The 21,797-nt window shown below is 46.1% G+C and overlaps 1 protein-coding gene across 11 annotated transcripts in view; it reads right to left on the bottom strand.

Annotated features, from left to right (window-relative positions):
• ACACA (acetyl-CoA carboxylase alpha) overlaps positions 1-21,797 on the bottom strand; it is a 205,724-nt gene that overhangs the window by 92,815 nt on the left and 91,112 nt on the right. For 5 of the 11 annotated variants that reach the window (XM_083479726.1, XM_083479718.1, XM_083479721.1 and 2 more), the window contains 6 exons: positions 16,389-16,412; positions 9,566-9,709; positions 8,563-8,659; positions 7,291-7,398; positions 1,612-1,668; positions 1,178-1,222 (listed from right to left, as the gene is read on the bottom strand). In XM_083479726.1, the coding sequence (XP_083335852.1) occupies positions 1,178-1,222; positions 1,612-1,668; positions 7,291-7,398; positions 8,563-8,659; positions 9,566-9,709; positions 16,389-16,412 (475 nt within the window). The remainder of the gene's footprint in view (positions 1-1,177; positions 1,223-1,611; positions 1,669-7,290; positions 7,399-8,562; positions 8,660-9,565; positions 9,710-16,388; positions 16,413-21,797) is intronic. The other 6 variants (XM_083479727.1, XM_083479722.1, XM_083479719.1 and 3 more) reach the window with 3 other exon arrangements.

Raw genomic sequence — 21,797 nt, 5'->3', positions numbered from 1 at the left:
CTTCCACCTGCAAAGCATCTTCACTATAAACGCAGTTAGCTCAACCAGTTAGAGTGTGGCGCTTATAACTCCAAGGTCATGGGTTCGATCCTGCCTTGAGGGATGTTGATTCGATGACCCTCAGGGTCCCTTCCAACTCTACAATTATATTCTTCTTCTGACACTGAACACTAGGATTTTTTTCCTATGGATCCAGGGCAGGGTGGCCTCATCTGGTATCGAAGCCTTGTCCTCCTTCTAGACATGTGGCTGCACCACAGTTGACAGATTGGTCTAAGTCAGGGATGGAGAGTCTGTATTGCAGTTATTACTGGACCTCAGCTACCATCATTGAAATTGAAACTGAAATACTATATTGTCACTTGTACAACTTGTATACAGGGAGATTGCACGAGCACCCCCCACTCAGATCTCTTAGTCTTAATTCCCCTTGTTTACTGACACACACACACACCAAACCCAAAAGTCAGTTGCCCTGTTGTTATCTTTTCATTCAGCAACCTAACAGCCCACGGATAGAAGCTGTTCTTTACCCTGTTGGTGCGACTAATCATGCTTCTAGATCTTCTGTCTGAGGGCAGGAGATCAAGAAAGTACCGGCCAGGCTGTGAATCATCCCTGAGAATTTTCCTCACTCTCCTGAGGCAACGTTCTTCCGCTATTTCATCCAGGGGATTCACGCGACAGCCCATAATATCTTGTGCTGTATTCACCACCCTCTGTAGGGACTTCCTATCAGATGATGTCAAACCAGCGTACCACACCGTGATGCAGTAGGAAAGGACACTTTCTATTGTTGACCAATACCAATATCATCAGTGAGCACTGGCCAGGCTGGGCTAATGGGTGTTGGGAGGAGTCTCACAATATTACCAATGGCAAGACAATGACAATGGCCAAAACTTTCAAGAACTTGTACTTGAGCTTGCTTTTCCCTCCTCCCTCCCTTTTCTTTTTCCTTGTATGCTACGTCCTTTTAAGAGTACGAGTCCAACAGCAGGGCCTGCCTAAGGACTGATTTGTAAACACTGTAAGTAAACTTCTGCAGGTCCATCACTGGCGTAAACATAAATTTAAGATGGGGGGGACACAAACCCTTTCCAAGTACACTAAGAAACTGAAAGATAAAAATTAACCTGGAACTCCCCATCCCTCCCATCAAACACCTTTTACTTACATGAAATCTTTGGTCCACCTCACAGTTGACCTGTTTCCTGAAATCCTTATGGGCAATAAATAAATAAAAAGAGAGAGGCACACAGAAAGGCGGAGCAGGGTGACAGGAAGGATAAAGGGGAGGGGGGAAGCAGAAGAAAGCTAGCAATTAGTATATAAATTAAAAACAAATTAAGGCAAAAATCACAAGCAGCTCAATATTGTCATCATCCTCAATTCTCAATTAATTTTCTTGAGAGAGAGAGAGAGGGAGCTTATTGAAAAACCATTGCGCAGTTGGAGATGCACAAATAAAATAAAAAGCAATCATGAACAGGACTCCTCCCTCTCCCATTCACCCCCATTAAAAATAAGGTTTGCAATAACGTGAAGACTGCATTTAAAAGTAAACTATGAGACACACAAATGAAGGGAGAGAGAGAGATATCAAAATACCTTTTGCGCCGCAAGGAAAGTCAGTCGCCGGATGCCATGGTCAATCAGGACGGATTTCTGGAAGGAAAAAAAGAAGCAAAATGGGAGGAAGAATACAGGAAAATCCAAACTTGGGAATAGGTGGCTTTGTGTTTTCTTAAACCCCATTTTTCAAACAGAATTTATCACACAAAAGCCTAATGGAAGAATGGTAAATAATGCAAGTGCATAAAATTAAAGCAACAGATCGAGGCAACACAAAAAGTAAGGAGGTCATGGTTTAAAAGTTCCTAAAAGGTCTGGGAATTTTCATTTTAAAAAAGCTTTCACCAGGTGCGAGGGGGAAATTACAGTGCAGGTTTCAGGTGAACCTCTCTGGGGTGAGTATTGTAGATTCAGGGGGCCACAGCTAAGGCAACCCTCGCTCTCACACACTAGGAGATCTACATGTGATTCATTCCCACTGAGAGGTGGTGAGGTCAGAGACTAAAAGACAGGCCATTTCAAGCAACATTTGTCCAAAATGTTTTGCATTTAACTGTCCCCCAGATTTCCTCTTGGGGGTGGGTGGGAAGGACCACCCTCACAAGGACCACCTCTCCCCACATGAACCTACCCATGTGCATCATCAGAAGGTGGCAACACACAAACAGGGCCTTCTCAGTGGTGGCTCCCATTTCGGGAGGCAGAGTCAGGACGATGCAGATGGATGGTTTCCTGAGGGGGGGGAAATCCAGTCAGATGGGGAGGCCTCTGCCAGATCTGGGGGGGCGGCGGTCCCTCAACCTGTTCTCTTGATTTACCTGTCCCTACAAGTCCTGCCTGACCCTGCAGCCTTGCTTTTCCCTCCACAGATGTCAACACCTATCTCCCATACCTCCCATACCACACTACCAATAATAATAATATTTATACCCTGCCGATCTGGCTGGGTTTCCCTAGCCCTGCCTCTCCAAAGAGGATAGAGGCATCCTCTCCATCACCTAGGTCCCAGAGGTGCCAAAGGAAGGATGAACAGATAGATGAAGCAGACCCCGCCGTCAAGACAAAGGGCTTGAAGAAGCATTGGTGTACTGGGTTGAACCTGCTCTATACTTTAATATAGGATAGCAAACAGGGTGTGTATGCATGTCAGTGTTGGATTGCCTCAGCTTTGAGTAGTTATATCACCTGCCTTTGTGCATCCATGTCTTGGGTTCTCTATGCACACTGCCTGCTGTGCCTCAGACCAGAGATTCACAGATGTATCCAGTCTAAACATCAAATACTTTGGAAAGGACCCACCCTTGAATTCTTGTTCTTCGACAACTGGGAGCCAAGGACATGGGGAATGACATCCCAGAGAAGCAATCCTGGCTCGACTGCTGTGTGCTTTTAAGCACCAGGCTAAAACATTTCTGTTCTCACGGGCCTTTGATTGTTAATTGGAAGGGTAGTGAATTATACTTTTTTTTTTTTTAAAAAAAGAAGTTTTTATTGCACCTTTCCCCACAAAAACACAAACAACAAAGCAGTAATAGATCACCACAGTGACACAAAAACATGAGAAAAACAGAGTAGAGAACAAAGGGGGAAACCGCTAGCGTTCTGAAACTGCAGGTCTGGCTGAAACTACTGAATTAAACCAAAAAGAAAGATGGGGCACAGGCGACCATACTGTGAGATACACATTTTTGATCTTTTGGAGGGAGTGTGTTTTGGTATTGTGTTCTATGGCTGTTTCGTATGAAGCTTCAATGCCTTTCCTGCTGCAAAGGCACTCTTCTGTGTGTGTGAAATGCAACAAATAAATGGCATAAATACTGAACTCTCCCTGCATGTTTGAAATGAGGAGATGCGTCCTCTGGGTCAAAGGACATAATATCTGGGTTGATTGGGATTGCTCAGTTGGCAGAGCACGAGACTCTTAATCTCAAGGTTGTGGGTTTGAGCCCCATGTTGGGTGAAAAGATTCCTGCGCTGTTGGGAGTTGGACTAGATGTTCCTCGTGGTCCTTTCCAACTCTGCAATTCAGTGATTCTGTGACTGGCCCCTTTCACCATAGCAAAAGCCTTAGATAGGAGCCATAGCCATAGACAGCCATCTCCTCCAGCCTCCTGTTCTGACAAGGGCCAGCCAAATGCCTGCGGAAACCAACAAGCAGGATCTGAGCCCGAGAGCCCTCTCCACACCTGTGGTTTCCAGCATTCAAAAGCGTAGCTGCCCCCCATTGTGGAGACAGAACATAGCCATTGTAGCTAGTAGCCATTGGCAGCCCTCTCCTCCGTGACACTGCCTGATACCCTTTTGAAACCGCCCATGTTGGTGGCCATCAATGCCTCACACTGCGGGAGAGAGTTCCATAGATTAATCAGGCATTTCCTGCTGCCTATTGCCTTCAGAAGGGACATGGGTGGCGCTGTGGGTTAAACCACAGAGCCTAGGGCTTGCCGATCAGAAGGTCGGCGGTTCGAATCCCCGCAGCGGGGTGAGCTCCCGTTGCTCAGTCCCTGCTCCTGCCAACCTAGCAGTTCGAAAGCACGTCAAAGTGCAAGTAGATAAATGGGTACCACTCTGGCGGGAAGGTAAACGGCGTTTCCGTGCGCTGCTCTGGTTTGCCAGAAGCGGCTTAGTCCTGCTGGCCACATGACCCGGAAGCTGTACGCCGGCTCCCTCAGCCCATAAAGCAAGATGAGCGCCGCAACCCCAGAGTCATCTGCGACTGGACCTACTGGTCAGGGGTCCCTTTACCTTTACCTTTTTTGCCTTCAGAAGGTATGATGAACCTGCGGGATCAGGTGACTAACCCCCGCCACCATCCCTGTCCTCCCAGTGGCTGACCAGATGCCCGTGGGAAGCCCACAAGTTGGACATGAGGACGATAGCAACCTTCTCCACTAGTGAGTCATGGCAACTGCTATCCAGAGGCTCAATGCTTCTGACAATGGCGATAGAACACAGCCATTTGTGGCCAGTAGCTGTATCTGATAGCCTTGTTCCTCCATGAATTCGTCTAATCCCCTTATACAGTGGCAGCTGTTTTGTTGGAAATGCCCTTTCTCCCCCTACCCCGCTTACTAACCTAGAAATGGGGGGGAAGTGTAAGTAGAAATGGAGAGAGCAAGACAGAGAGAGGGCTCCGATTCCACAACACCAGGAGCAAAAAAACCGCCCCTTTCCAGCGCAGGCGACAATGCTTTTGCTAAGGTTAAAACCCTTTTGAAAATGAGCATCGGGGCAGCCGTAGAGGGAGAAAGGAAGAAAATAACTTTAATAATAATGATGTGATTTTTATTTTTTATTTTTTTTAAAAAAAATGTTATTGCTTTTAAAATTCCACAAGTGTCAGACAATAAGTATATAGCAACGGGATTCTGATTACATTGTAATAATGCAGACCTCCCAGCGACTCAACAGCTATTATAGCGCTATTAGAGACTAGCACCTGGAGAAACTCCATTTCCACTGACTGCCTCAATCTCCTCCACAAGTCATTTACAAGTATACGATCCTAATTTCTATCAAAAATAGAAGGGGGGGAGAGGGAACGGAGGGGAAAACCCTTTTCACGACATGCTGGGACTGGAAAATTATTTGGACAATTTGGATCAAGCTATTTGATAGCTTAATGCGCAACACCTCCCTCTCCTTCTGTTAAAGACACGCACACACTCTTAAAAAAAATGCCTCAAGCATCTTCATGCTAATGAGAGAGAGAAAACTAGTTTGGTACTTTATTTATAAAAAGGGAGAAAGAAAAAAATCTGAGATGGTTAGAATAATGTATTGCTGGCAAGGGGGACGTTCAAGCTGCGATGCATTTTTATCTGCACGTTCCTATCCACCATCATTGCTTTGATTTAATCTTCTCTGCACTGGTTTTGGCATTTGACCAGTCCAATATAAAAAAATTAAGAGATTTAAACCAGGTAAGAATTTAAAGCATTTAAATATTAGAACAATAACAAAGAGAAAGTATCTGAAGGTATCTGAAGAAGTGTGCATGTACACGGAAGCTTATAAAAGGTAAAGGTAAAGGTATCCCTGCCCGTACGGGCCAGTCTTGACAGACTCTAGGGTTGTGCGCTCATCTCACTCCAGAGGCCGGGAGCCAGCGCTGTCTCCAAACACTTCCGGGACACGTGGCCAGCGTGACGAAGCTGCTCTGGCGAGCCAGCGCAGCACACGGAGACGCCGTTTACCTTCCCGCTAGTAAGCGGTCCCTATTTATCTACTTGCACCCGGGGGTGCTTTTGAACTGCTAGGTTGGCAGGCGCTGGGACCGAGCAACGGGAGCGCACCCCGCCGCGGGGATTCGAACCGCCAACCATGCGATCGACAAGTCCTAGGCGCTGAGGTTTTACCCACAGCGCCACACACGGAAGCTTATACCAAGAACAAATTTAGCTGGTCTCTAAGGTGCTACTAGGGATGCGGGTGGAGCTGTGGTCTAAACCACAGAGCCTAGGGCTTGCCGATCGGAAGGTTGGCGGTTTGAATCCCTGCGATGGGGTGACCTCCCGTTGCTCGGTCCCTGCTCCTGCCAACCTAGCAGTTCGAAAGCACGTCAAAGTGCAAGTAGATACCTTCTCTGACGGGAAGGTAAATGGTGTTTCTGTGCACTGCTCTGGTTCGCCAGAAGCGGCTTAGTCCTGTTGGCCACATGACCCGAAAAAACTGTCTGCAGACAAACGTCGGCTCCCTTGGCCAGTAAAGCGAGATGAGCGCCACAACCCCAGAGTCGTTAGTGACTAGACTTAACTGTCAGGGGTCCTTTACCTTTTTTAAGGTGCTACTGGACAATTTTCTAAAAAAATTTTTATATATATTTTGAAAGAGAAGAGAAGAATGCTCATTACAAAAGTGATTGTCTTCTAGAACAACCTTTGCCTAGCCAGATAGGGCAGTAACCCCAAACTTCTGGCCCAGGTAGGCAAAGGCTGTTCTACGGATTCGAGTCTGGTCCCTCCAGGAAACTTTTAGCACATGCTGTCAGATGCACATGATAAGGAGATCTGAAGACTTCCAACATTCAGCGAACCACAATTGTTCATTTTGTGCAAGGCAAAAACTATGGTTAGTTGAAAACTATGGTTTGTCTGAATAAGCCAAGAGCAAACCATGGTTTCTGACCTTGGCGTGTTCAGACAACTGAAATTCTAAGCCAGCTGCAGTTCCCATTGACCAACAAACTGTGCTTTGTTGAAAATGGAAATGGATGCTTCTGATCTCCTCGTGGTCATGGTGGAGGTAGAGATGGAAGCACATTAGCCTGAGGATGATTGGCACAGCGCTAAACTATGGTTTCGTATAATTTCCAAAAGTGGCCACTGACCCACCACCAACTACCTGCTTCTGCCACCTGCTCTGCCACAAGTGCCGTAACCACCAATGCTTATTTCAGGCAAGATCGTGGCATGGCTGACTCCAGAGTTTCACAGAATTAGCTTAGAAGGGTAGCTTTTCCTTCAGAATTTCATTTCTAGGAGACTAGGTCCCTGCTTGAGGCCAATGAAGGCCTTTGTGGGTGCCATGAACACAACATTAGCAACCTCTGATGTGGATGGTGAAGGTTCTGCCGCTGAGGACACAGCAGCAGAGGTGAAATCACTGCACCCCCAGTCCCCCCCTCACACGATCTAAAACCTGACATAGGGAAGAGTAAGTTGATGCGAAGGGGAAGAAGGGAAGAATAGATCCAACCCGCTCAGCGACAGGTACCTTGGTTTGCGTGAACTCTCTGAACATGCTGGCCAGCCCTTCGTCATCGATGTCGCAATCGGTCTTAATGGCGACGTTGAGGATGTGAATTGGCTCGTCTCTGGCACTCTGGAGTAAAACAAACAAAACAATGTGCCTTAGAACGTACCAAAGTGCTTTTCTGACGCGGTCTGGGGAAAATGTAACCAAGTTTTCAAAAAGATAAGGATACGAATCCTTGCTCTGGTAAGTGTGAGACAAGACTACTGCAATGCACTCTATGTGGGGCTGCCCTTGGAGATGGTCTGGTAGCTGCAGCAACTGCAGAAAGTTTTAGTGATGAGGAATTTTGCTATCACAATGAAGGTGATGAAGTGGTAGGGCTTCTGTGGACAGCCACAGACACGATCCCCTTGGGCAGAGTCAAAAACCCCACCTTGGTGCCAAATGCACCCCCTTTCAATATTCCTATCCGTTAGTACGGACAAAGGTGTCATGGAATTCTACTCAGTATTGATCCAGATCAAAACTCCAATGTATAGTTAGCAGAGTAAAAACCTAAACACGTTGCAGGATTCCCCCCCAAAAAATAGACCAGAGGCAATTAATATATCATCCAGCAGAGCTTTACTGCTACTGAAGGCAAATGAGCATAATGGTCACAAATCCAATACATTCAGGATTCGCAATGTGCATAAGAAATCCAGTTGCAGCAGGCTTAACTTAAACTCACAATAACTTAAAATAAGTCTAAACTTTAACACGATACAGTGGTACCTCGGGTTACGAACTTAATTCGCTCCAGGGGTCTGTTCTTAACCCGAGACCATTCTTAACTGAGGAGTGCTTTTGCTAATGAGGCCTCCCGCTGCCACCGTGTGATTTCTGTTCTCATCCTGGGGCAAAATTCTCAACCCAAGGTACTACTTCCGGGTTAGTGGAGTTGTAACCCAAAGTGTTCGTAACCCAAAGTGTTTGTAACCCAAGGTACCACTGTATACAGAACACCACACCAGAAGGAAAAGAGATAGAAAGAGAAAGTGAAACCCAGGCTTTTATAGTCAGCATGACCTTGACAGAAAAGATAACAGAGTCAGTTTAAGCCAGCTGTCCTCAGCTTCTCTGAAGGTATAACCCAAACATCATGAACCTTCTGCTTGTTTCTTTCACACAGAGAAGCTTCCAGTACCCTCTTGAATTAATTAGAATAGGAAAGACCTCTACACGTCAGATCATACTTCCGGCACTAAGAAATGCAAAATGACAAAAGGTAGTATGCGGGTGATGTTGTACCTTATCTTCATCATACAAGGACGGGTGGCCTGCTTCCGGGAAGGTGGGGCTTTGAGGTGGAGAGTCACAAAAGCACCCCATGACTTCATCGAAGAGCCTGAAAGGAATGAAGAAGGAAAATAGCAGGTGCACACAACTGGCGGCAGAAGGGCTCTTTCCACACGGCCAGACCAAACACAACCAAAGTGTGTGTGTGTCCCTCGTCCCTTTATCCGGCTTGCACAAGGCTACTGCAAGCCCCAGGCCCATATTAGGGATCTCGCAGACTGAATGAGCAACTCCTGCAAAAAATGGCACAGCAGCAGATTTATACCTAGCATGCAGGAAGAGAGGAGTCCCTTATATCTGGGCGAAAGGATCAGGTGCAGCTTTGTAACTGGACTGTTGAGCACAACCAAGAAAAAGACTACGAGAGCTGGCTTGGAGTAATAATAATAATACATTTTTATTTATACCCAGCTCTCCCCGGCCAGAGGGCAGCTAACACCAGTAAAATTACAATTCAAAAACCCAATTTAAAATATAGGTTAAAATATAATTTAAAATGAAGTCTCATTTTAATAGTAGCTCATAGATCAAAACCATAAGGGAAGGGAAACATAAGGGTCAGACTGAGTCCAAACCAAAGGTCAGGCGGAATAGCTCTGTCTTGCAGGCCCTGCGGAAAGATTTCAAGTCCCGCAGGGCCCTAGTCTCTTGGGACAGAGCATTCCACCAATTCGGGGCCAGTACTGAAAAGGCCCTGGCCCTAGTTGGGACCAATCTAACCACCCTGTGACTTGGGACCTCCAAGGTGTTGTCATTTGTGGACCTTAAGGCAGGGCATACCAGGAGAGACGGTCCCGTAGGTACATGGGTCCTAGGCCTAGGTAGGAAGTAAAGATGCGTCACCTCTTCCTTTCAACCCACTTCAACTGGGAGCCTAAATTTGCGGTGGGGGGAAGGGGGGGGCGTGCAGCACAAGACGCTCTCCCAAGTGCACAGACTCCTCCCCCTTGCTTACCGGACAAAGTCTTCGAAGGTTCGGAAGGAAACCATCCCGCCCATGCGTTGGCACGGAGGGGTGAACGAGTTGTCCAAGAGAACATCGCTGACGCTGGCCACGTGCACCATCCCATAATGGTTGAGGTTGGACGAGAAGGACATTCTGGAACAGCAGTGTCAAATCAAGAGCATACGTTAGGGGGAGAGGCAGAGGCCCGAAGGCATCCATGAAGAGAGACGTGGTTTGAAACCACCTAAGAGGCTGGGCTTTGTGTGGGGCTTAAAAATAAAGGAGAAAACAAATAGCCCACAAGAAGAGGACTGTGTGTGTGTGTGTGTGTGAACTTGAGACTCAGAGTTCCAGAAAAAGGAAGGAACTCTGAACACCCAGTTGGATTTTGCAATGTAGTCCTATGTGTGCCACGTGGCGTTCAAGGAGATTTACACCTAGGGAAGACTGCAGAGAAGGGCAGCCTCCATGCTTCCGCTCCTTCATTCATTCATTCACCCGCTACACTCTACATTCATACATTCACATGGCTGAACTGCACACGATGTGTGGCTGTCCCCTGGATTACACTTTCTGCTAATTAATTATCGTTTAAATAGAGCTTCGATAGAGCAGGGAGACACTGGGACTAAGGGAGCATTAGATTTATCAGAGCAATCCATGAAGCAGCACAAAGTAAGGCAGGAGTTCCCCCTGGGGGACACAAAACAACAATGCCCTTCAATGCACTTAAGTGCTATTCAACTATCTCCAATACACTTGGAATGAAGCCAGATTAGGTTGTTGGGGAATTTGCTAAATAGGTGTTAAAGGGCTCCAGAAGGAGGGGGGGAGGAATGAATACAAACGGTGAACAGAGGAGACAAAACACACTCTGTGTTGTTGGAAATGCTTCTTACATTCTGTAGAGCCTTTTTTTTATTTTAAGGAAAACAAGAAGCCAGAGGTGTTCTTTCAAGGCAGAACAATATGTTGCCAAATTGCTGCCCCTTAACACAAAGAAGTATCAAAATTGTATCAGAAGTATAAAAAAAAAACCTTCAAGATTGGATTGCTGCAATGGACTCTACATGGGGCTTCCCTCATGCTTGATCTGAATGCTGCAGTTAGTGTGGAATGCTGCAGCCCAATTGCTGACGGGAGTGAGGCCTTGTCGTCATATAACACCTTTGCTCAGTCTGAACTGGTTGCAAACTTGCTACCAGGCCAAGTTCAAGGTGTTCCTGTTAGAATAAAAACCCTTAATAATTTGGGAGCCGTTTACAAACGAAATTCCCTTACCCCACGTTAGCCCACTCGGCCGCTTCAATCGGCGGAATTGGCACCACTACAGGTGTCACATAGTATCCATTCTGCATTTGAAGAACTCAATTGTTTATAGTGTGGCAGCACCTGCCCTTTGGAACTCCCTGCCTATTGAAATCAATCACTGTTTATAGACAAGCCTGCCCAGAAACTTAGAAAGCTGAGGTGATTTTAATCTGTTTTAGTATTTTATTTTACATGTTTTCAACGAGGGTTGCAATTTCCCCCTGCCCCTCGATTTCACTGTTTTATCTTTTTTATACACTGCTTTGAGGTTATTTACAGTCAAGCGATGTGTGAATTTTATGAAATAAATGATAATTTTTATTTTTAAAAAGCCTCTCAGGCAACATGCAGGTGTGTGGCAATCACCACCTGGTCTTTGCCATCAAGAACCCGCCACAAGATAGCCTCTTGCTGTACCGCATTTGGTCATGTGGCATTTCCGTTACATATGGCTTATGTATCTAATTTAAATCGGCAACCTGTCTGTCTCGAGAGACAATGGAGTGTGCCTCCGGAGTGAAGTCAAACTTATGTGTTAGCAGCACCAAAGTGACCTCCCTGGGGCGCAAGCCTGGGCAGAGTGTATGGAGGTCCTGCGCTGCCCAGATGACAAGACCCTCCTTTCGGCCTCACTGATGTGGTCCAAAGGAAAGCAGAGCAATACGTTTGGCTGCAGGAGGTTCCAGAAAGAGGCATACAATAATAATTATTTATTATTTATACCCCGCCCATCTGGCTGGGTTTCCCCAGCCACTCTGGGCGGCTTCCAACAAAACACTAAAATACAATAACCTATTAAACATTAAAAGCTTCCCTAAAGAGGGCTGCCTTCAGATGTCTTCTAAAAGTTTGGTAGTTATTTTTCTCTTTGACACCTGGTGGGTGGGCGTTCCACAGGGTGGGTGCCACTACCAAGAAGGCCCTCTGCTAGTTCCCTGTAACTTGGCTTCTCGCAGCGAGGGAACCGCCAGAAGGCCCTCAGCGCTGGACCTCAGTGTCCGGGTACAATGATGGGGGTGGAGACTCTCCTTCAGGTATACTGGACCGAGGCCGTTTAGGGCTTTAAAGGTCAGCACCAACACTCTGAATTGTGCTCGGAAACGGACTGGGAGCCATCCAACCATCGTAGCGACTCTAGATTTGTGTAGGTTTTACTCCTTAGCCTTCTCTTCTCCCAAAGATACCTCGCAATGCAGTAGAGGTTTGGGATCAGAATTTCCCTTCTCCTAAATGGGCTACCTTCCCAGGTGAATGAGCCCCATCTGCCCCCTCTAAAGCAGAAACCGCCTTCGTGACAGTTGGACTTGTTGTTGGTCTCTGGTTCCTAATGCTCCATCTTGACCACTGAGATTCTCTAAAAGGACCCTTCTGATGGTTTCTCACACCCCTGAAGTTGCTTTGGCCTTCACTAGGGACCAAGCCTCTAGGGAAGAAGACCTTGCCCTGTGGAACTCCCTGCCAGTTGAGGTTCAGTGGGAACCATTCCTGCCTTCTTTCAGACTTCTTCGGAATACTGCACTGTCCATTCGCAATATGAATTCCTCTCTTTAACCAAACAGGATCTACTGGTGCTGATTTTTAAAATTATATTTTGCGCACATTTATGGACAGATTTTAATAACATTCTGCATGTAGTAATGCCACCTTGATATACTTAATGAAAGCGCAGATTATAAATAAAATAAATAAAAATAAGACAACATATAAAAACGTCTCTCCCAAATGCTTCAGCAGAATTTATCATCCAATCACCCCCAGCCAGTTTTTGTTCTTCTGTGCCAATGCTATAGAATAGATGATAGGATCATAGCTGTCAACTTTTTTTCCTTTTCTTGAGAGGAATCCTATTCGGAATAAGGGAATTTCCCTTAAAAAGGGGAAAACATTGACAGCTGTAGATAGGATGTATTTTGGGTTTATTTATTTATTTAAGACAAGGATGATTTTTAGCTTTAAAAGATTTAGGAAATCTTTTGCAAATTAAGGTTACGAACAGACATATACACGAATGCACACAAATAAAACAACCACTTGTCTTGAAATGTGTTAACACGCACAAGGACACCACAAAGCAGCTTTGCTCAACCTACCGCCCTCCAGACTTTTTGAACTACAACTCCCAGCCACCATATCTGTTCCAGCGGGGGATGATGGGAGTTGTAGTCCAAAACATCTGGTAAGCATCAGGCTGGGGGAGACCAGTACAGACTCTTTATAGTTAGACGCATTCATTCCCCTCTTAATTGGTTTCTGATTTTTGACCGTGGTTGTTGGGGGGGAACTAACCTCATTCCAAACTGTTTCTGATCGGATAGGAAGCAAATTTTTAGACAGTACAGCTTTCCCCAACCAGGTGCTTTCAAAGACCCTGTCTGCACTGTATGTTTTAGTTTTAAGTTACAGCTTTCCCCAAGGAATTGTGGAAATTGTGGCTTGTTAAGGGTGATGAGAGCTTCTCCCTCAGAGAACGTCAGTTCCCAGAGTTCCTTAAGAAGAGGGAGATGGACCAGTGGTTTGACTTAGTGGAAGACGGTTACAGATAGGTAGCCGTGTTGGTCTGCCATAGTCAAAATAAAAAAATTCCTTCCAGTAGCACCTTAAAGACCAACTAAGTTAGTTCTTGGTATGAGCTTTCGTGTGCATGCACACGAAAGCTCATACCAAGAACTAACTTAGTTGGTCTTTAAGGTGCTACTGGAAGGAATTTTTTTATTAGTGGAAGACAGTTTCCTACACTCCTGATTCTAATCTGGGGAAGGGCTAAAGCAGCTACTTCACATGCAAGAGGTCCCAGCATCTCAGCCACCAGCATCTCCAGATAGGGCTGCGAATGTCCTCTACTTGAAAACCTGAAGAGTCACTGACTGGACAATGTAGGCCCGGGGTTGGGGAACGGATCCAGCCAATTGTGATGTTTGGCCAATGCAGAGAGATGAGCGGATGGGAGCCCCTTCATCAAGGCTGGTGGGTCAATCCTCAGACAGCCTTTTGCTCTACACTCGGTCAAAATTGGACCCCTGCTCTGCATGCTGAAAGTCTGGGTTCAGCATCTCCAGGTAGGACAGGGAAAGACGACGTCTTTGAAAGCCTGGAGAGCAGCTGCCGATCAGTACAGACCATGCTGAGCCAAATTTGCAGTTTGTGCATTAGTAACGTCAGGGCTTGATTGCTGTAACACGCTCGACGTGGGGCTGCCCTTGCATCTGGTCCAGAGGATTCCTCCTCTGCCAGAGGTCCGGAGGGCGGCAACATGGGAACGGGCCTTTCCTGTGGTGGCTCCCCGTCTGTGAAAGGCTCTCCCCCAGGGAGGCTTGCCTGGCGCCTTCATTATACATCTTCAGTCACCTGGTGTTGTAGGAGGGGGGATTATTGGTTTCTTGTTGCTTTTATATTCACTATGTACCTTGCGGTTTTTATATTGCTGTAATCTTATGTTGTGAACCGCCCTGAGATCTGCAGGTGAAGGGCAGTACAATGGTACCTTGGTTCGCGAACTCAATCCGTTCTGGAAGTCTGTTCGACTTCCATAACGTTCAAGGTGCGGCTTCTGATTGGCTGATTGGCCCCGGGAACAACACCAACAGCTGAAACGGATGTCTGGCTTTCGAAAAACGTTCGCAAACCGGAATACTTACTTCCGGGTTTGCGGCGTTCAGGAGCCCATTTGTTCGTCAGCTAAGCTGTTCGGGAACCAGGTTTCCATTGTATACAAATTTAATTAATAATAGAAATAATAAAGATGCAGCTAGAGGCCAGGCTGCTCATAGGAGCAGACTTCTGGCAATGCATCGCTCCAAATAAATAAATAAATAAATAAATAAATAAATAAATAATAATAATAATAATAATTATAATAATAATTATACCCCGCCCATCTGGCTGGGTTTCCCCAGCCACTCTGGGCGGCTTCCAACAAAACACTAAAATACAATAGTCTATTAAACATTAAAAGCTTCCCTGAACAGGGCTGCCTTCAGATGTCTTCTAAAAGTTTGGTAGTTATCTTTCTCTTTAACATCTGGTGGGAGGGCGTTCTACAGGGCGGGTGCCACTACCGAGAAGGCCCTCTGCCTGGTTCCCTGTAACTTGGCTTCTCGCAGCCAGAAGGCCCTCAGCACTGGACCTCAGTGTCCATGTTACCAATTTGCCATCAGGCCAGGTCTTAGGTTCCTGCGCTCATTCACAAAGCCCTAAACAAGTCGGGCCCAAACTACCTTAAGAACCACCTCATTCCTTATGCTCCACCTCAATAGCCAAGGCCCCACAGGTGCCCCTGAACTCCAGCTGACCTTCACCAGGGGCTGAGCCTTTAGTGTGGCAGGTCTTCCGCCCTGTGGAACTCCTTGCCAATAGAGGTTTGGCAGGAGCCATCCCTGCCCCTTTCCGGATGCCTTCTAAAAACGTTATTCAGGCAGGCCCTTTGAACCTGAGGTGCTTTTACTGACATGCCTGCTATTTTTAATTGTTGTCACTGCGGGTTGTATTTTAGGTGGTATACTACCTTGTGATATTTTATATAAAAGTGTGATTTGCAAATATTCATTTCAAGGTGTTGTTTGCTGAATTTCCTAGTTCAATAAACTAGGAAAGGAAAGGGAGCATGCAAGGCAAACACAGCCTGGAGGAGGAGGAGGAGTTTGGATTTGATATCCCGCCTTTCACTCCCTTTAAGGAGTCTCAAAGCGGCTAACAGTCTCCTTTCCCTTCCTCCCCCACAACAAACACTCTGTGAGGTGAGTGGGGCTGAGAGACTTCAAAGAAGTGTGACTGGCCCAAGGTCACCCAGCAGCTGCATGTGGAGGAGCGGAGACGCGAACCCGGTTCCCCAGATAACGAGACTACCGCTCTTAACCACTACACCACACTGGCTCTCAGCCTGCTCCCGATTCCCTGTGCCGGACAGCTTCCAGGCTAGAAGAAAGGAAAGGGGAGGGGGGCAAAGCAAAGCTAAGCCCTGATCCCAGCTGGAAAATATGGGAGCCCAGCATGCGTAATATGGGTGCCTGTCCAGGAAACTCGTAAGAAGAATGCTTTCGGTATCTCCTGTGGAAAAACAGCCAAAAATAAGGTATCCATTCTACTAACCCCGAATGGAGGGAGGCAAGTTTGTGGCTATCTTGTTACAGGGAGAGGAATAAGAGAAGACAAGCAGACTGGCTTTTTAGATTGCACTGCTCCGAGGCCTGGAACTAATGTTTCAAAAGCAGGGGAGCTAAGCCCGCAAGCGTGTGATGTTAAAAGTTCCACAGCATGCAAAAGTTGCCTTTTAAAATGCATAAAGAGAAAGAAAGAAGCAGCAGCAGCAGCAGAGGAACATGTTTGGAGGAGGAGGAGGAAAGCAAAGTAGCACAAAACGGGGAGGGTTTGTTAGGGTTCGAGGGATGAGAACGGGGATTCCAAAAACTATTAAAAAATTAAAAGTTAAGATTGTTAAAACCTGAAGCTAGTTAAAACCTATACATCCTTCTAACAACTAAACTATTATTTTTTTCAGATCTGAAAAGGAGGATAATTACTGTACCTGTTTAGCGTGGGTATGTTCCCTCTGTAATTAAACAACCACAGTTAGTTATAGTTTGTTAGTGAAAGCCATTGTAAAAATGAATTAAAAATCAATTAATTAAAAAAAAATCTAGAACTGTCATTCAAGCTGGTGTAAGGAGCAGAAGGCACAAGATTACATTCGTAGTAGGCAAAAAAACTCGGTGCACGTTGTAGGTAGGACCGACTGGACTCAAAAAAATGAGATAATTTTCCTCAGCCGATAGCACAAAACAAGAGGAAATAGGATCCCAAAAAGGTGAGGCAGAAAAAAGGTGGCACATTTCAAAACTATTAAGGCTCTTCCCTTCACAGATACCACAACATAAAAATTTAGCCAGAGTAGACCTACTGAAATTAATGAACACGATTAACTTAGGTCTATTAATTTTAATAGGTCCAATACCTAGCTGGATGCAACCCTAAGTGTCACAAACCCTGATTTGCAGCGTTAGTAGCACTTGAAGTCCAGTTGAAAATACCAGTTTGATTGCGGCTAATTGATGGCCCATTCATTTCAAGGCAGGACTTCAGTGTGATGAAAGTTTTACACAACCACATTTTTTCCACATATGTAGGCACAGCAGAAAGTCCTTGAATGAATGCCACCATTGCAATCATCACAGGCACATTTATCAGGGATGAAATGTGCAATCCTAAACCCACTTACCTGAGAGCAAGCTGAATAGGACTTGCTTCTTAATAGACATGTCTAGAATTGCACTGGGAGGCATTCTGCCATGTATTTAAGAAATAAAGAATTTAAGATGACAAACAACAGTTTAAACCAACTTCTTAAGGACTAGTGGCAAGGCACATGGGCTCTAGTAAGATTTTCACTACATGTATATTGTAAAATGTGCTGTGCAAAACAACAGGAGTCACTGGCTGCATTTGAATGTCACACTAAACCACGGCTTAGAGATACTTCCTTGTTCTCCTCCTTCCAAACAGCCAATAGGAGTTTGGAAGCCTTTGCTTCCACTTTTGGCTAACCATTGTTTCTTGTGTCATATGGAGTGGCAAAACCATAGCTAACAGTAATTATGGTTTAATATAAAACAACTTCAATTTTTTTTAAAAAAAAAGTTGAACTGGGGTTGCAAACTCTTTTGGGTTGAGGACCCTGGTGACCCATGGCCACACGTCATAGTGGGTGTGGATGAAGAGCAAAACTGGGGGCAGTGAGAACTATTACTCTCAAGGCTGCCTTCTGAAAGCCTTTCCCATCAGCTGTTCTACACTATTAAAAAACATATTTAACCATTCATTGTTCACGGTTCAATTCATTTTTTAAAAAAGTACGGGAGCCTCGGCAAAAATGACAAATTGTGGTTGTTGTGAGCCGCTTTGAACCTGGCATTTGTCGTTGGAAAAGTGGAATGCTAATATTAAATCAAATCAAATGATTTGAGTCCCGGGGGCCACAAACTTTTTTGAGGGGGCTGGACATGGCCTGCTAGTCACAAGTTAGTCACCCCTGGTTCCAAGTAACTACAGTTATTTTAAACTACAGTTGCAGGTTCAGAAGACACTTCAAACTGTGGTTAAAACCAAAACTGTATGCTTCTAAACTCCTTTCCCCTTTCCGTGCAAGAAGAAAGGAAGGAGAGAAACACAAGCTCAGGGGGAGACCAGCCTCATTCATATCTCACTAAGCCACCATTTAGTTGGATGTCCTGATGCAGCCAGTGACTATATTACAACGTATATTTTAAAATATTGTGGTACCTTTGGGGGGGCAGCAAGTTGGGTTCTAGCCAATGCTAGTTCTATTCAGAGCAGACCACATAAAAAAATGGGAATGGGTAACCTAGCTTCCATCGAGTTCATTGAGTCTACTCTGAGCAAAACATAGTTGGATACAACCCACTGACTTTCTATGTGCCACCTTTGAATCTATTCATTGTCTGTGCAAGTAAGAGTTCCACCTGATCCAAAAAAATAAAATAGCAAGCTGGTTAGCCTGGCTGGTGTCCAAAGAGCTGCTTCTTTGGTTGAGCAAATCAAAAAGCATTTTGCTTTAAAAAAAACAAAAAACAAGTTTCCATCCACCCGCCTTCCCAACCTTTCCTGCAGATGTTTTCGTACTACCACTCCCATCAGCCCCAGATTGCATGGCCAGTGGTCAGGAATGAGGGGGGTTGTAGCCAAAAAAACATCTGGAGGGGGTGAGGTTTGGGAAGGTTGTCATATTAACTCCCATCCCCCCCCCACGCGAAAAAGAAAAAAGAGCAGAGAAAGACAATCAGCTGGCCACAATTAACAGTACTGCACCCACCCCCATCATCTTGTCATTAGATCAGCTCAAAACACTTCTCTCTCTCTCTCTCTCTCTCTCTCTCTCTCTCACACCCACCCACCCACACACACACACACGTAAGATGGTCTTTACAGCCAGATTAGGCTAGCAGTGCACCCATTTTACAGCTGATGTAAGCTGAAGCCAAGGCAAATTAGGTGATGGGCGGGAATCCTTCCACTGATGGCAGGAATGCTCCAAGGCTTAGAGAGAGACAAAGGACTTCTTCCAGTTCAACTACGGAACTTGCTTCTGTAAGAGGGAGTGACGACCACCAATTTGGATGGCTTTAGAAGAGGACTAGATAAATTCATGCAGTAGGACTAAGCTACTGATGGCGCTTAGCCACAATGGTTATTTTCTACCTCCACTCTCAAGAGGTAATGTACCTCTGAACACCTGTTGCTGGGAATTGCACATGGAGAGAGAGGGATGCTGAGTGCAGAACCTGCTTTCAGGCTTCCCATCGAGGCACTGGATTGGCCAGTGTGAGAACAGGAGGCTGGTCTAGATGGGCCCGTGGTCCAATCCAGCAGGCTCCTCTGATGTTCTGATTTAGAAGTGCTGAGCTCAGTTCTTAAAGATGGAAGGGCTCCAGGTAGACTGGACAGACCTTCAGGCCCTGGAGCAGCTCTCTTACCCCCAGAGCATCATTCATCCTCACCTTCTCCCCACAACATCGCCCAGGAGGCCAAGCAATGAAGGAAGGGGCAGTGAGACAGGCTGAAAACAAAGCTGCGTGATCCAGTCGCAGTTGAGGACTGTCAAACTGCACCGGTTTCCACTAGGCGAGACGTTACTAATTCATGCTCCTTTCGCTTTTGTTACGGCTTGTAGCTAAATGATGCCATTGCTATTATTTATTACTGCTGCTATTAACTTATATACCGCTTTGTGACAAAATGAGCTTCCAAGCAGTAAAGCAAAGTATAAAAACCAGTTACTTTTTCTGCCTGACAGCGCGATGCTACAGAGGTTGACTCAGAAGTAAGCGCCATCGAGTTTAATGGTGCATACTTCCAGGCAAGTAGATATATGTATAAATGCAGGCATTTCGAAAGGGAAACGGGGCTATTCACACAACCATTTGTGGGACATGCCAAGACAGACTCCTCAAAATGGAGTGTTGGCACAATCTTGTCTGGTGAATGCTTCCGTCTGTGGCCACAGAACGACTTTAAACTGCTTCAGGTTTGTTTTGTTTTTTAATCTAAGTCTTCGGAAGGGCGGGGGAGAGAAAGGGCTTCCAGAGTGACTTAGAAATCACTAAAAAGCAAAAAGTGCCATTAGGCTCACAATCTAAAAAAAGACATCACACAAAAGGAAAAATGGACTGGGAGGGAGGAGGAAATATGCAAACTCAGGCTCAAGTTCTTAGCTGCAAGTTCTTCTAATGACCAGCTGGGATGGAAATGTTCAAGAGGTGGGAATGAAAGTTGCTGTGCCGATAGAGTGGTCCTGCTTTCTTTCTCTTCCCTCCCGAGCTGTAGCCTGATGAAACAGCTACTAGAGACTCAACATTGCACTGGGACACACTGTACCTCTCTGAATTGCACCTCAGATACATCACTGCCTCCCAGAGGTTGCTGGACTACAACTCCCATCAGCCCCAGCCACCAGGGCCAGTAGCCAGGGATGATGGGAGTTGTAATCTAGCAACATTGGCGCCATTGGCGGCCAGCCTGGCGTCAGTGTGGCAAGTGCCACAAGGCTGCCTCTCCTGTTAATCTGGATTTAACACGGCTCTCCCCTTGGAAATCAATGCAAAACTCGCAAACCATGACAAGGAAAGCCAACAGAACACCAACACACAAATGCAGACAACACAAACTGGAGTCAACACCACAAACACGACACAACCCTTTTCCATCATCACGTTCCAGCAAAAAGGGCCCATACAAAAGGGTTGGTATTCTGGTCACCACCACCCTGGTCACGAGTGCTATCTGGGTAAATTGCATCCTTGCTTATGTTTCGAAAGGATGAGGTTCCCACCCTTGCAGCTATATTAAGGGAGAGAGGGAGACTATCATTTTCAGCACACAAAGATGGCAAATTAAGGGTCTTTTCAGAAGAACCAGTGGCGTGAAATGTGGCCGGGGGGGGGGGGGGAGATAAGGGAGCCACACCAGCAGAGCTTACGGTCTCGGAGGGGGAGCTGCTTCAAAAGTGCAGCCAGTTGTAATTGACCCTTCCGAAAGCACCATCTGCAGCCAAAGCTGTCTGCTCTGAGCATGCAAGAGTACAGAATGATGCGCTGGCAGTGGAGAAGGAAAGGGGAGCCTCCACCAACTCTCCTGTCATAAACCAACTTGGCACAAACCTAGGAAGTAAACCCCTTTCGGGTTCCAAAGGATCTGGGCCAATCATGCCCAGAGCAAATCAAAATCAAGCCACCAAGAGGAAAAGCAGGGACTCAGTGCTAGAGCATCTGTTTGGCACGCAGAAGGTCCCAGGTTCAATCCCCAGCCTCTCCAGTGTAGAGCCAGGAAATGCTCCCTGTCTGACGTCTGAGAGAGCTGCTGCCAGTCCGAGTCAACGATACTGAGCTAGCTGGACCGAAGGTCAGGCTCAGGATAAGGCAGCTTCCTATGCCTCTATCTCAAGCAGCTATCAGGGTTTGGCACTGGGGTGAGAGGCCTTGGGAGCCACTACCAGCCAGAGAGAGAATACTGGGCTAGATAAGCTATTTGCACCCAATAGTTCAGGCCAGTCCTGTACCCCTCCAGATAATATTGGAGACAACTTCTCTACCCATCGGAGCAAGAGAGAGAAAGCCGCCACTGACTTCAGTTATGAGCTGCTGGACACTCAGAATCTACACGGATGGAACTCTATATAAGTTCATTGTAAGATCTGCTAACTTTTAAGAACTTGTGCGTGAGCTTGCTTTTCCCTCCTCCCTCCTGTTCCCTTTTTCCTCATGTGCCGTGTCTTTTAAGATTGTGAAGCCAAGGGCAGGGGCAGCCTTAAAAAACCCTCATTTCTGTAAGCCATTCAGACAGCCTTTGGGGCTAAAGGGTCAAGGGTACACAAACGCTGTAAATAAATCTATGAAAACGCTGCACTGGGATAGAGACAGGATTT

Source organism: Podarcis liolepis (genome assembly GCF_965112155.1).
Source record: "Podarcis liolepis genome assembly, chromosome: 16".
Taxonomy (NCBI): Eukaryota; Metazoa; Chordata; class Lepidosauria; order Squamata; family Lacertidae; genus Podarcis; species Podarcis liolepis.
The sequence above is the reverse complement of the archived record's forward strand: the minus strand, read 5'-3'. Positions and strand labels throughout refer to the sequence as shown.